Below are 15580 nucleotides of genomic sequence, written 5' to 3'. Positions count from 1 at the left end.
CCCCCCCCTTTTTTTTTTTTTTTTTTTTTTTTTTTTTTTTTTTATGGTTAAGGCAAAGTCTCGAGGGCTATCTGCTTTAGGGAAGGGATGCTCTCGTGAAGGATTTTCTAAGGGAAATTTGGTAACTCAACCCTTAAAACAGTTCTGTTATTTCTAAAAGTATTGAATCCGATGTACAAATATCTCTTTAGTCGCTGTATTCCCAAATACGATTTACCGGTGTTTAATTTTTTATAAACTGCAGTCTCCTAGCGGTTATGTTGGATAAGAGCGCAGAATATTGATCGTTAGACCAGGGTTCATTTCTAACTAGTTCAAACCAGTAGTTTAGGAGCAGTTGTCATGGTTTTCGTCATATGCAATAGTAATTTGAACTGTCTTCCTCAGAAAGTCGTCCTATCTAGGCCAAATATTCCCTGATTAATTTTGGAGTGAAAAAAATCAATAAGGCCACATTCTAATAAATTTTTAGAACTTCATACAAGCAACTACACTAAAAAACAGCGAAAGGAGATAGATTTTGAAACTAATTTCTTTAATTCAACACACTGAGCACTTTCATACAAGAGGAAGCATATAGTAAATGCTTAATTTTGGGGGGGGGGGGGGAGGAAGATTGCTTAAGCGCATTGGCATCCCATAATGCAAACCCTCTTTCATTTAAACCGTTCCTCAAAGTATATATGTTAACATCAAACAATTAAGGAAATTAATGGTTCGTTCTTCGAATTCCTCAGAGTTTTTTTTTTTTTTTTTTTTTTTTTTTCATGTTATGATAATACTGTTCAAAAATAAAATCTCTGCAATTTATTCCATTTTCATATTTTTGGCTGTGAAAGGGAAGAATTTGCATTGCCGCTATCTAATAAAGCTTTCTTTCAATGTTATGTTTATAATTTTTAAGCAGATATGACAGTTTCTTCATTTAATCACCGAGTAACTGAAAATTCAAGACCTATATTGTGTCATTTAACTGCTATTGAAACAATATGTTCATAATATTCTTTTGCAGTCAAATTTGCATTAATTATAGTATGTCTGGCTTGGTACAATCTCATTCAAACTATTTGCCAACTAAAGAATGATATTTCAAAATTATGAAACTCTAGTAACTTCTCTTCCCTGTAGCATAAAGAAATATGTCTAAAGTAGGTGTCTGACTTCTGATCCATCAGCGTCAACTTGTAGTACTTAAAAGGTTCAGAAAGGTGCACAGTGCTTTCCATAAGCGTAAGGAAGATATTAAATCACTCTGTCTTATACTGACTCTACTATGTCTCGAAATGTTGACACTCATGTTTTATGAAAGAACTATTATGCGAAGAATTCATGGTACTTTCCTTAGGGTTTCATAAAAAAAAAACTGCGAATTTATATTCTTTGCTTGAATTCGTGTGCTGCTTTATATATTAACAACGTTTAATGCAAGTAAAAGAATTCTTCTATAAAATTATTTTAAAAAATCTCATTAAGGAATAAAAATCTCATAGAGGAGTAATAATTATATGACAGAACAGGATTTGGAGGTCTGGGACACGTGCCTCGTTAGCATAAATCAAGTCAGGTAATATAACAGCATCACGGTTTCGGAAGTGCTTTTGGATAGCTGTATTTTGCTTTAACATTTAGCGCTTCTCGAAACTAGATAAATTTGCACTTTCGCGTGCTGAGAGGAAAAGAAATACTGGCTGACAGAGCTTGAATTCAGAGATTTACATATTATATACGACCTGTTCTATCATTACATTTTGTTTTCATTAATAATAGTAGTTGCAAGCAAACAAATATTATGGCAATTTTTGAAAATGTGCTTCTAAGTTTAAGGAATAAGAAAGTTTTAATTCTCGTTCATAAGATTTTTAATCAATGAAGATAACTAACATTGAATAAATTTTGTTACAATAAACCTAAAACTATGTAACCTTTTCTTTATTTGAAATAAATAAGCGATATTAAAGTTTTCATTCGCAGGAGCTATGTTTATTCATGTTTTATTATAATTGCTTAACTTATCGCTTTAAAATCACCAGAGTTAATTGTATAAAATATAGCACGTTGATAATGTTTTCTGGATTTCACTACTGGGAGTGCAGGCTTACCAGCGGCCGAATGGTAAAGTTGCTGAATACAAGTAGCTCGGCATAGATTCAATTCCAGGTGAACAAGCTGGTTGCATGGGTGTTTTTATGTTTTCCCATGTAAAAAATGGATGTGAACCAGATAGTTCTCGACGAAGGCATCCCTCCCCTTAAGTGGATAGGCCTATAATCAAATAAACTAAACTCAGTTGTTTAGTATTTGGATATTGCTTCTTAGCCTCTTTTCTGGTATTAATCCTCATAGATGAAATGAGTGAATGCATTTATGCATTTTGCTGGTCAGGAGTGCTGGAGGCAGAACACCAGTGTGACATTAAGGCTTTGACCAGATTTATCATATTTTTACAATGCGTACCACAATACTTTAGTTTAAATTTCTTGTACATCTTTTCTGTAATACCAACATTTTGAGAGGAATTTCAGTGAAGAAGCTCTAGTTCAATAAACTAAGCTCCATAAACCATTTCTAAACTAATGCTAATGCTCTAAAGATATTTTAATCATAAACATCCATGCCTGAGCCTATAAACCCGAGAGCTACTTCCACTGACACCATATTGAGAGACTGACTGTTTTTGTATTGATATCTGCGAGTGTCATAAAAATAGCTGTTTGTTTTGGAAAATCCTCTACGAAGGCGCATTTCTCATTAGCCAGATAATCTTCACTCAAAGTTAAAAGGGAGAAAATGTTTAGAAAATTAATGGTGTCAGAAAATCCGATTATCATAAAAATGTTGCAATTTAATGTATTCCCAAACCAAATCAAAAGTTATAGTGGTAATTAGCTGATACTCATGAACTGAGAAAAGTTTAGTAATAGGCATGGCTAAGATAGTTTATATGCGCAAATCCTTAAATACGTTAAGCCGACCTAGCTCCGGTAGATACAAACAAATGCGTAAGAAACAATTTCGTGCAAAGCAAATTATAAATATCTGCCCATGTTAAATAAATTACTTAAAAAACGTTTCACCTAATTTTTGATAATTTTTTTCAAATATTGATAACGCATTTCTCCAGACGGGACTACAACGCCACAGGGATTATCTCCAGATATTTTGAATCCGTTCTCTAGATATTTCGTTTTCATTTCTGTGATAATCCTGATGTTAATTTCTGAAAAAGAACAATGAGACTGAGGGTCACACATGCCTTTTATCAATATCTATCTTGATCTCCTATTTTTAAACCATTTTATCAAAAGTATTGGGGGAGGAAAAAGTTGAACAAATTGGAATGTATTGGCAGGGAGAAAAATATACTATTCTTCTGTGATATGCATATCTTTTACAATCTTTAATTCGCGCAATCTGCTATTCATTCTGCTATTCTTTCTTCGTATAACTTTTCAAACTCTATTAATGCGGTGTCACGTTCTCATGGATTAGAAGAGGAAGAGTAATCAGCGTACTATTTTTATCGAAATTTTTTATTTCTCAAAGATTTGAATAAGTTTTTGCGAAAGTTTTATGCAGTCTAAAGCACTTTTCAATTGCACAGAAGGGTGATTTTCCATACAGGTTCTTAAATGCTGCTAAGATGAATAGTCACGTGAGTCGGCTTAAGTAATGACTCCGAGTGTATTTAATTGCATTTAATTTTACGTTTCAAGACATTATATTTTTAATTAATGGCGATATAAGGAAAATGGTGGTTAAGACTCTCTAAACTAAATTTAAAATATATTATACAGATTATTACAAATAATTGTATTTCAAAACACTGTATTTTTTAAAATATGGCAAATAAAAAGACGAGTTCCATAAGAAATGAAGTGAGAGTTTTTCAAATTTTAGTCATAATAGTATAAGTATTTAATATATGCCCCTCTTCTATTATACGATGCATGTGTAAGTGGCATTTCAGTTTTACTTGTATGTAATGTAACACTTCCCTGAAAAGCAGTTGTAATACATTTCAGGGATGCCTTTGACTGCGAATTAAAAAAAATTACCTCGTTTTCTATTCAAGTGAGCAAAATATGTCCTAAATAAGATAAATTTAACATCTGGGACTTTTTTGAGAAACGGTTTTCAAGCTAAAAGCTGGGACACGTGTCTGAATGAAATGCGCTTTCATTTGCGCTTTGGCAGCTGAGAATGATGGTTCCGTAAAACCATCGAAACTAGTCCTGTGAAAATTTGAAAATACAACGCTGATTTCTATTGTTTGACTAACAAATTAATACTTGTTCGGCGTGCTATTGTTTCTTAATTAAGAGCATCACGATTTCCATGTTCCATATTCGAGCATCTAGAGTGCGCAGAATGACATTGTGATGTTTTGTCATTCCGCACACTTGAATTTCAAATATTTAATGAAAGAGCATTTAGGCATTTCTCTGGCCACATCTTGGATTAACGTTTATTAACACGCTGAGCGCCACGTCAGCCATCTGTGGCTGACACTAGATTTTCCGTTTAGGCCGCGTCAGCCATCTGTGGCTGACACTAGATTTTCAGTTTAGGCCGCATGAGCCATCTGTGGCTGACACTAGATTTTCCGTTTAGGCCGAGTGAGCCATCTGTGGCTGACGCTAGAATTTCCGTTTAGGCCGCGTCAGCTATCTGTGGCTGCACTAAACTTTCCGTTTAGGTCGCGTCAGCCATTTGTGGCTAACACTAGACCTTTTCGTTTAAGCCGCGAAGACCGCCGCTGGCTGACAGCGCGTAACATGATATATATAACTATAAAATTTACACTGTTTTATGAAATTACACAAAATTTATTTAAAATTTACTTAATTTTGATTCATGATTTGATTTTGATACATTGGATTTCATTGAAACACGGTAAACATAAAAACGGTTCTCCTTTACAGCTATTACAAAATGTGACAACACTCTTTTAGTCTTTCTACCAGCTTCTGTTGCATTTTTATCATAACATAATTTACAATATTTTCGTACTTTTTCCCGGTTTTCTTCGGAGTTTATGTTGTCGTTTTCTAGATATTCTTGCATTTTTTGTTCGACGGAATGTCTTCTTTTTCACAACTTGTTGCTATCTTCTACCGCGATACAAATCACTGGCCATACAATACCAGCGCTTTTAAGCGAAGCGCGTGGCCTGAACGGGATTGCCTAAAACATACGCGTGGCGCTTAATGTGTTAATGATAACATGATTCACGTTTAAAAAAAGTGAAGTGATTTCTTAAGTTCACGTTTGTAAACTTAGTGATGTAAATTGTGTTTGTTTTCAAAGTCTTGCATACAGCTCCTGAAAGCCTAACTATAAGCAGTGAAAAATTCGTAGACTGTTTCGAGCAAATCCATTCAAATAAAAAATAAAAGTAAATGGCAGTTGATGTGTTTTTATAATATTGTATAATTTACCCGAGGGTTTTTATGAGTGCTCTTTGCTAGGCCAGGGTTAACGTCTCTTTTAATTTTTCTGGATATCTCGAACTTTAACTCATCTGATAATCATGTTTAGTTTGCTACAATGAACAAAGGATCAATGCAACGCACGTGCCTTTTTATCGTGATTTTGATAATGGATCCCTAATTTAAATAATTTTATCAAAGATATTGGTAAGAAAAAATGTTAAACAAGCCTGTGAGTGCCTTTCCAGAAGATAAAAATTTATTTTCCCAGTTTGATAAATTTATCTCGGAATAATTTTTAGTTCATAATCTGTTTATTTTGTTCCTTGGCATATCTTAAATCCATCTTAGAGTAAATTCTTTTCAATTAAAAAAATTTTGCATTGTCCTTTTTTATTAGAATTTTATAATTCTTATAACGCCGAAGAGATTCATAGAATTTTATTTAATTTTTAAACTAGAAGCAGTTATTTTTTAAAATTTTACTAGAAATTATGTTTTAGTTTGTAACTTTTGATAAATCTAACGATTGTAATAATAAACCCAGGTAAGTAATGTTCCTGAACAGATATTAGTGGCCAGAGCCGGCGCTAGGCACTTTTGTCGCCCAGTGCAATCTCTACGTGATCTGTATTCTCCTTCCCGGTGCCTACTATAAATTCTTAAAATTTTATTTAATCTCTAAATTTCGCTGCTCGGAGTGTCTGTAAATTCTAAAATTTTTTGCCTCTCAGTGCCGCCATATGTGCTGTGGTTCCAGCCTTGCTGAGGCCCAAAATAACTTTCATATGCATAAAAACTAATGATATGTCAATAAACTTGATTTATGTTTCTATGTAACGAGCAAAAGGTCAATAGTTATTTAACCGGACGTATAAATTTGTTTCTGAAATGCTGATGGTATGTCTTTATCCAAGCAATGATAAGCACTTTGCACAATATACGTTCTCCAACTAAATTATACGTAGCAATTAAGGGTTTGATTTCAAAATTAAAGGAGTCAATACATACTTTCACAGTTCTTTTCAGTTAGTAATCTAGTATTTTCCGTGTCTTTATAAAAGCATGTCTTTATCGGAAGTAACCACAGCATTAGGGGTATAGACCTTTACATGAATACAGAAATGTTGATGGAAAATTGGAATTCCCCGATCCCTGAAATGCTAAATTTCGTTTATTTATACAGTCACTGGAATGAAATACAGATTTATCGCTCATTTTCGTAGAAAATTTTTTCCTGCTATTTGTACTTTTTTGTAAGGAACAAAAAAAGGCGAGCGCGTATTCAACACGATGTTGACTGGTAGAAGAGAGATGCAATTTTCTCTCAACAAATGAATTTTAGATGGGAAAAGAAGTACACTCATGTCCATAAATTAAGGATAATGCAAAATCCGGCAAAGGAAGAGTTAGAAGCAAAACAAATTTGACTTATTTGTAAAGCTTATTTGTTAAACAAAAGGTAAAGAGAAAAAAAAATTGCTATATGTTTGATATTATTAAAAAAATTAGCGATTTTTTCTCCCTGGAGCAAATTAAAAAAAAACCTGTTTACAAAAAACCAATATTACATGGTTGGTATGATTGTTAATACATTGTATGTCTCCCAGACGATGTAATACAGTCCGTACAACGCCTAGGCATGCTGAGTATCAAATTATCGATCTGATTTTGGGGAATATTACACCACTCAAAAAGCAATGCTCTCCGAAGTTCCGGTAGACATGTAGGAGGAGGTTGACGGGCTGCAACTCGTCGGCCAAGCATGTCCCACACGTGCTCTACTGGATTCAAGTCCGCAGAGAATGCTGGCCAGTCCATACGGGTGATATCCTCCGATTGAAGGCATTCGCTTACGATGTTTGCACGGTGAGGACGGGCGTTGTCATCCATAAACACAAATTGTACGCCCATGGCGCCCCGAAACAAACGTACATGTTGTTCCAGAATGACGTCCCGATAGATTTGGCTTGTCATGGTTCCCATTTGAACATGCAGGTCTTCTGGAACCAGAATAATTCCACCCCAAACGAGCACTCCTGCACCACCGTAACGGTGTCGTTCAATGATGTTTTCTTGGTGGTAACGGGTACTTGGAGCTCTCCATATGAATGTCCGGCGAGAAACAGACTGCAAGCTAAACCTGGACTCGTCGGAAAACATCACACAAGCCCACTGTTGCGGTGTTCACAATGCATGCTCTCTACTCCAGGCTAACCGCAGGCGACAGTGAGTTGCAGTAAGTGGAACGCATCTGACAGGTCTACGAGCATATAGACCAATCTGCCCAAAGCGTCTGTACACGGTTTGCCTTGAAATTGTCGTACCAGTGGCTGAAGAGAGCTGACGAGACAGGTCTGAGGCTGTGCTCCGCCTGTTTCTTTTGGCAGTAACTGCCATATACTGTTCTCATTCGGCGTTGTAACTCTGGGGCGACCTGTGCTGTAACGTCTACTTACATTACCATCATCTTGGAATCGTTGCCAAAGCTTGGAGATGACACTCTGGGCAATTCCAAGTTCGTCTGATACTTCCAGTTGGGTACGCCCACATTCCAGACGGCCGATAATTCTACCACGTAAAAAATCATCCAAATGCGTCCTTTGTGTCATAACTATTCGGTTATTGCACTGAAATGCTTATAAAGCGCCTGCGAACAATTTTACTTCTTTGCCTGTATTCCTTATATATCACTGTCTTGCACTTTCGTCATTGTGACGTACCATCGGTGTCATCTGGTTACTTCCTGAAATTTGCATATGATTCTTGAAGATGTGTGTAGTGATTTTACAAGTGATATATTTATTTTAGAGTTTGATTTCCGTGTGACTCCGAATTATCCTTAATTTATGGACATGAGTGTAAATCCTCCTCCAAAATTTTTAGCGACTGTTAGCGGATTCCCAACTGCTGGCATCATAATGAAGTTTTATAGGCTTTAGGAGCGCATTCTTTCATATATTTTTATTGAATTTTCAATTCAGTCTATGACTTCACTTCAAAGTGCTAGTATTCTTTATTCTTTAAGCAATTATGCTAGAATTCAAGCTACAGATAAAGTGTTCCCAATGTTAAAAATCACCCAAAGAAATAACTGAACACTGTTTCTGATATAAATATTCACATCTGTCGCAAGCTGGTAAGATGTGTGTCGAACACAATCAACTTTTTAAGGTAAACTTTATTTCTGTATAATAAAGAAACGGAACATATATACATAAATAATAGCCCCTTTCACATTATATTATTTCGAAATTAAAAAATGACGTTTAGAACTGATATTAGAAATTTTATATCTGCAGTACCAACTTTGAGAAAAATCTGTGTAATATCAGTCTGAGAACTAATGCTAATATTCAAGTTAGAATATAGATTTTGTAAAACATGCTGAAGTAAAATACTTTTACATAATGCAAATTTAATGATTTTAAATGAGATACATTGTTGCCTGCTCACATCACAAGGTTTAAAAGACTAAAAAATAATGAACCCCCCCAAAAGGGAAATGTTATGAATTATTGTCACATATGTTCAAACTAATCGCGGTTATTTCAAGCTGGGTAACAACAGAGATCAGAATGTAAATGATAATATATTGCTTTTTCAGATATCTATATTGTATGAGTATCTACGTTGGTCGTCAAAATTAAAGAACAATAAAGAAATAAAACGTAACTTAAATTATTAATAGAAATTTGTACAAAAGCATTAAAAGCATTAGTTAACAGAAATTAAAATGTTTGGCATTTGACTATTCACAAAATATTAAAATTAAAACAAATTTATAGAAGTTAGAAAATGATGGAAAAATTAATTCACCGCTTGTGGAAATTAAAATGTTTCTTTAATATGGTGTATGGTTACCTTAGTCAGATATGCACACCTCACATCTTGATTTCATAGACTTTACCAAAGAATTTATCATGTCTTGCGGAGTTGCATACCATTGTTCTAAAAGTTCCTGAATGGTCCGGGAAGGAATTTGGCACTCTGAAATTCGTTGGGTTAGTAAGATGGCCAATCTATTCAAGTAATATCTTCTATTTGCAAGTATTCCAACATCACATATTCCATTAGCAAAAACTATGGGCCAACAGCACCCTCAAACAGTCTAACTTGGGGTTCCAGTACTTCGTCCACATATCTCCGAGAGGTTACAGAACCTCCTAGACAAATATGTAGCTCGGTGCCGCAATTTGTCACGATTCCTTCCCAAATCATTAAACCGTGGTTGCGCAAACGGAATATTTCACGGGTAAGGGAAGGCAAGTTGCGTGTTCTTTCCTCTCTTCAGATCAAAGCATGTCTAGAATCATTGTTCAGATTATATCTGGACTCGTCATTAAACAATACTCATGCCTAGTCGTCTTGGCTCCATTGAATATGACGACGGCAGCAGTTTAAACGGGTCCCTCTGAAAGTTGGAGTGAGTGGGACACAAAGCATTGATTTTCTTGCATACAGTCCAACGTCCTTAACCGTTTGAGTCCGGCGAAGCGCTATCGCGCTTCACTTGTCGTATGCCAAAAATACGGCGCAGCGCGATAGCGCTTACTTTACGCAATTATTGAGAGCAGTTGTAGTTGGTTGGTATAGTTGCAGTTGTTTTATAGGAATTGGAAATTGTTTTAATTTTTTTGCCAACTGATAATTACGAAATAACCCATGTCAAGTTCTGATTCATTTGAAAGTGACTATGTTATGAGAAGTGATAATGAAGAGTATAGTAATGACCTTGAAAGTGATAGTGGAAGTGACATCATCATTCGTTCTAAGAGATTACGAGTTATTAGTGATAGCAGTGATGATGATGAAGTAACTGCAAGTATACCTCCGATTATTGATGACATTATTGATGAGTTTTTACCCATGGATACAATTTTTTCGAACGAATGAAATACTTTTTCTGAAGTACCTGGACCAAAGCATGCCCCTCCTCCTGATGCGAAACCAATTGAATATTTCAATAATTTTTTTTCAATTTTCAATACTTTTTTTTTTTTTTTTTTTCCCAATTTCTCAGTAAATTTTTTTTTTTTTTTTTTTTTTTTTTTTCAAGTATACTAACCAACAGTAACGTCTTCGCAATCTCGATACAAAACAAGACAAGCGCTATTGCGCTGCTCCGTATTTTTGGCATACGACAAGTGAAGCGCGCCGGACTCAAACGGTTAAGCCTCAGTGCAGAACTAGTAGAACTTCTACTTCGAGTTCTTGTGACAGCCTGAAGGTCTAAAACCAAATCACTTGTAGTCGCTTTGCAGTTTCTTCGAGCCGACAACGACAGTAAACGATCTTCTGATGCAGTTGTTCCTCTTAGTCGCCTTTCAGCCAGCTGTCTATTAACAGATTCAGTGCTTAAAATGCAGCTGCAAACTCTTGATATGACATTTTGAGGGACATTCCGATTTTGGGCGATCTCCATTTGTGTTCAATCTTGCTCCATTCTACCAATTATTCGCTTATTTTGACCTTCACTTAAATGATGCCTTTGAGCCATAACTAACTGAATACTGATCATCCTCAGAAACCGCATTCATTTCAAGCAACAGTAACTCCGACATGCGTCCATTGTGCAGCACATTGTGAGTCATCGAATTGACGTATTTCCAGTGCCAACGTTTGCGCTGATGTGCAATTTTGTGTTCAGTTGTATTCACATAAATCATTACAGCATTGACTTTGTGAGCATATTTGTTTTCATTATCCTTTAATTGGAATGACCAGTGTATATTGTGTAAACCGCCTATAGATATAGTATATATTCATTATTTTTCTTATTGCTATACAGCCGCGTAAAGAAAAATATCCTCTGTAAGAGGTTTGCTTGACGAAAGAATCCAAAGTGAAACAATGCATTGGTAAAAAAATGTTGTGCCAAATATAATCTCTAATCAACAATAAAAAATCAAACGCTTGAAGAAGAAAATTTTGTTAGTGATTCTGTAAGAAAAAAATATCATAATGAAAGGATTAATATTTTATTTATTATTTCAGAACAGTATTGATTTATTTGATAGCTTCTAGAACTAATGAATTAACTTATTAATTATTTCATATTTCAGGAACAGAAAAAACTTCGGCGCCACCTGCAGGGAAACCTTTGACGTCATTGGTGAGTAAGCATCTGCGTGTATCTGTGCGGGTGTGAAGTGTTTTAGATGTCAGTTAAACTGGAACAGCGGTACGATCTGCGAAATGCGGCTGGGAACGTGAGCTCCTATCGTCGAATTTGACAGGAGCTTAATTACTTAAATCATGCATGTAACTGTTTCACATTCATATAAATTAATATGTAAATATTATTCGTGACTACTTAATTTAATGTAGTGAACGTCTGGGCCTATGCATCCGCAAAATTTTTTTTATACTTTCTCCAATTTACCATTCTTCCACAGGTAGGTCGGTCACAATTAGAAATCTATTATAGTTTTTAAAAAAATATACAGATTTAACGAAATAAGTAGACGTGACGTTTGAAAATTGAGTTTTCTTATGCATTAGCTCAAATACTATTCTCTTATTTTTTGTTCATGAGAAACTTTAAGTGTGTTTAAATACCTTTGGAGATTGTATGTGCTATGTAATATTTGATATTATTTCTTTTTCAAAGTAATAAAACTGCGGTTTAAACATTTCTTCATCCTTTTAGCTCTGCTTTATGCGCTTCTGAATAATGATAAACAACCTATATAAACAGTGTTTTAAATGAAAAGAAAGTTTAATGGTATATTTATTTATATTCAGCTCATATGTAATTTTCTGCTAAGTAAGTATTTATAAGTATCGACTTAGCGAAGTTCAGTGACATTTTTCTAATATTTATTAGAAAATTTCCTGTGTTGGTCTATAGCATTTTATTAAAATATTCTGAACTGTTCATTGGTTCACTAGTATTGGCACATGTAGATAGGTGATATGGCATATAACAACATAACAAACTGTACATTTTTGTTGTTATAAGATTTTCTTCTTTCTATATATATTGAAAAGGAAGTTTTTATGCTGGTATTTATAAGCTGAGCATAATATATTTGATAACCATATACTCCAAATATGGATGTTAATTCCTTTAGGAGAGTCGGCTATAGCTATGAACTGGCTGAGTGCTTCACCACTTACTTTCCTTTAGCCATAGTTTTAGCACAAAATGCTACGATGCAAAATTTTTGTATATTATTGTCGAGTAATGGAAAATTTTATTTACTAAATTTGTGACACCTAACATGAATGTGCAAGTTATTAGTATTAATTTGAATATGAATTTTCATATATTTGTGTTTTTATTTCAGTTGTGTAACACTGAAGAATTTTATGTCCATACTTTATAATTAATAACTTATATATTTTTACGATGTTAAAAGCCAGTTACCTTGTTTAAGGAATAGAGGTTCGTATTAGCTGTTGTATTTAAGCATCTCATAGCCATTAGCGAATGGTTAAGCTGATTCGTTCGTAAGGATTAGCCCATTTTTTTATCAAAGTTTATTATGTTATATTTTTGTATTTTGTTACTTTTCTACACGCATTAATTTCTAAAGTCCATTTTCCCCATTCAACACTTATATTTTTTAAGAAAATGAAGTTACAAACTGTTTTAAAAATTGGACTGTCATTTAGATATAATATTTTTTGTTGTGCTCCCAAATTATATTTTTGTGTCATTTTGCATGCTTAAGATATGAGAAAGTTCAGGAACAAAATTACAAGGCATAGTGAAACTTTAAAGTTGTCCTTGAGGAAAGTTATTTTCTTTCTCATTGAAAAAGCATATATTGTACACTTGAGTGCAAAATTAAGAGAATTAGTAAATTATGTAAATTTTTACAAAATATATTGAACCAAAGGTACTAATCATGCCTCCAAAAAATTATGCAAGCACATGCATAATTTTTTGCACATGTGCATCTGCAGAGCTGTGATTTTGGAGGGAATATAAGCACACAAGAGGTTGTGATTTTAGAGGGAATATAAGCACACAAGGGTTTTTGGTGACACAAGGGTCATACACCTTCACAATATTCGCCATGTTCCTCCTAAAAGTTGAGTAAATTACTTAAATCATGCATGTAACTGTTTCACATTCATATAAATTAATATGTAAATATTATTCGTGACTACTTAATTTAATGTAGTGAACGTCTGGGCCTATGCATCCGCAAAATTTTTTTTATACTTTCTCCAATTTACCATTCTTCCACAGGTAGGTCGGTCACAATTAGAAATCTATTATAGTTTTTAAAAAAATATACAGATTTAACGAAATAAGTAGACGTGACGTTTGAAAATTGAGTTTTCTTATGCATTAGCTCAAATACTATTCTCTTATTTTTTGTTCATGAGAAACTTTAAGTGTGTTTAAATACCTTTGGAGATTGTATGTGCTATGTAATATTTGATATTGTTTCTTTTTCAAAGTAATAAAACTGCGGTTTAAACATTTCTTCATCCTTGTGTGTGGATAGCAGAATAAAATGGATAATTGTCAACAGATTGGAGGCAAGCCACTCACAAACACAGGGGACTACAGAGCTAGTGTCATCTACAATTTGTGTGAAGTTTCAGAACATCAGATTCATATTTAGAAAACCTGGACAAAGTCGTCCAAGATCCACAATGAGAAATTAGGCTAGTTGTTTGTAACCTTCAGCTTAGCAATACAGGAGGACTACTATAGCTTCACAGCAATCATATCAGCTGCATGCTGTCACTGGAATCCAAGTTAAATGGCCTACAGTTGCCTGAAGACTTCATGAGATAGGGCTAGATTCCAGAAGATTTGGGGTTTGCATCCTGCTCGCTGCAGTACAGAGGAGAGCACATTTAGCTTGCTGCAGACAGCACATGCCTTGGACCAGACTTTAGTGAAGAACTGTACTTTTTACAGATAAGTTGAGATTCAGCCTAGATGATTCTCAGCGAGCATGTATCTGAAGAGAGCATGGAACACTATACCATTCCTCTGTTATCAGGGAAAACTATTATTATGATGGTGGAAGTGTAAAGGTTTGAGAAGGCATTATGTGGGATGGCTGCACACCCCTGCATATGTTTGAGAAAGACTCCCTGACTGTTATGAGAAATAGAGAGGAGAGATCATAGATTCCAATATTCAACTTTTCAGGGTGTCATTGGTGCTGAATTCTGGTTAATAGACAACAGTGCTTATTCACATAGGACTGAGCTGCTTTGGAAGTGAGGATATTTACTGCATGGATTGACCAGCCAGATATTCTGACTTCAACCCTATAGAGCATGTCTGGGATACTCTTGAAGAATTAATTTCATCTCCATCCCCCTCCGAGAACCATCCTGGAATTGAAAACTGCCTTGCTGCAGGAGTGGGATTGATCAGTTCTTTATCTCCCGATCTACTGGGCCGATTCACAAAATTCAACCTGTGTTTTTCATGTCTTGAAAGCGCGACTTAGGATACGTAATTAGATTTATAAATACCATTGTTTTAATATAGGTATTTTGACACAAAATCGGACTTTTTCTGAAATGGCATGCCAACTTTTATCCATATTTTGATTCTATGATTCAAATTATGCCAAACTGTCAAATTTTGTACAAATTGCACCACTAGTTTTTTTAAAAATCTCTCAAAATTTTAGCTCTTCAATGTTAATTTAATTTGATATTTATTTATTCATATCTCTTTTTTTATTAAACTTACTTTACTCCTTCTTCCAGAATTCGAAATTTAGGCTTAATCCAAATTTTATTATTTATTTTAAAAATTTGTATTTTTAAATACAATAATAATTATAAATTTTTCCATTATAACCTATAAAATTTTTTACATCTTTGAAAGTAGATGTATTTTTAAGCATATCTGCAAAAAATTAGAGTTTTTATTGAAAATTTCCTAACGTACACGTGAATTTACATTTCGGCACATTTTTTAATTTGTTGTATTTACTACAAGTGATAATAACGAAAATGTGGTTTATGCTTTTTGTTAAAATTATAGTAAAGAATGAACGATGGACCTTTTCTCCTCTCGTGCATCAGTGAAAAATAAGGAAAGTAAGTAGGTTCCGAAGTCACGCTTTTGAAATATGAAAAATGCAATTTGAATTTTGTTAATCAGCCCAATAGAATGGGAGATACAGAACTGTCCTTCCCCCCTTTTTCACTCAATGTAC

At 34.3% G+C, this 15580-nt stretch overlaps 1 protein-coding gene across 5 annotated transcripts in view; it reads left to right on the top strand.

The window, feature by feature from the left end:
• The window catches only part of LOC118191957 (solute carrier family 35 member G1-like), a 77945-nt gene that overhangs the window by 55819 nt on the left and 6546 nt on the right, over positions 1 to 15580 (top strand). For 4 of the 5 annotated variants that reach the window (XM_085819422.1, XM_085819421.1, XM_085819424.1 and 1 more), the window contains one exon: positions 11495 to 11544. In XM_085819422.1, the coding sequence (XP_085675548.1) occupies positions 11495 to 11544 (50 nt within the window). Of the gene's footprint in view, positions 1 to 11494; positions 11545 to 13443; positions 13633 to 15580 lie in introns of those variants that run through there. The other variant, XM_085819425.1, reaches the window with a different exon arrangement.

The sequence above is a fragment of the Stegodyphus dumicola genome, chromosome 6, assembly GCF_044657685.1.
Source record: "Stegodyphus dumicola isolate Sdum_Otavi_A_Nest chromosome 6, ASM4465768v1".
NCBI classification, from domain to species: domain Eukaryota; kingdom Metazoa; phylum Arthropoda; class Arachnida; order Araneae; family Eresidae; genus Stegodyphus; species Stegodyphus dumicola.
Note: the sequence above shows the minus strand (reverse complement) of the source record. Positions and strands in the feature narration are given on the sequence as shown.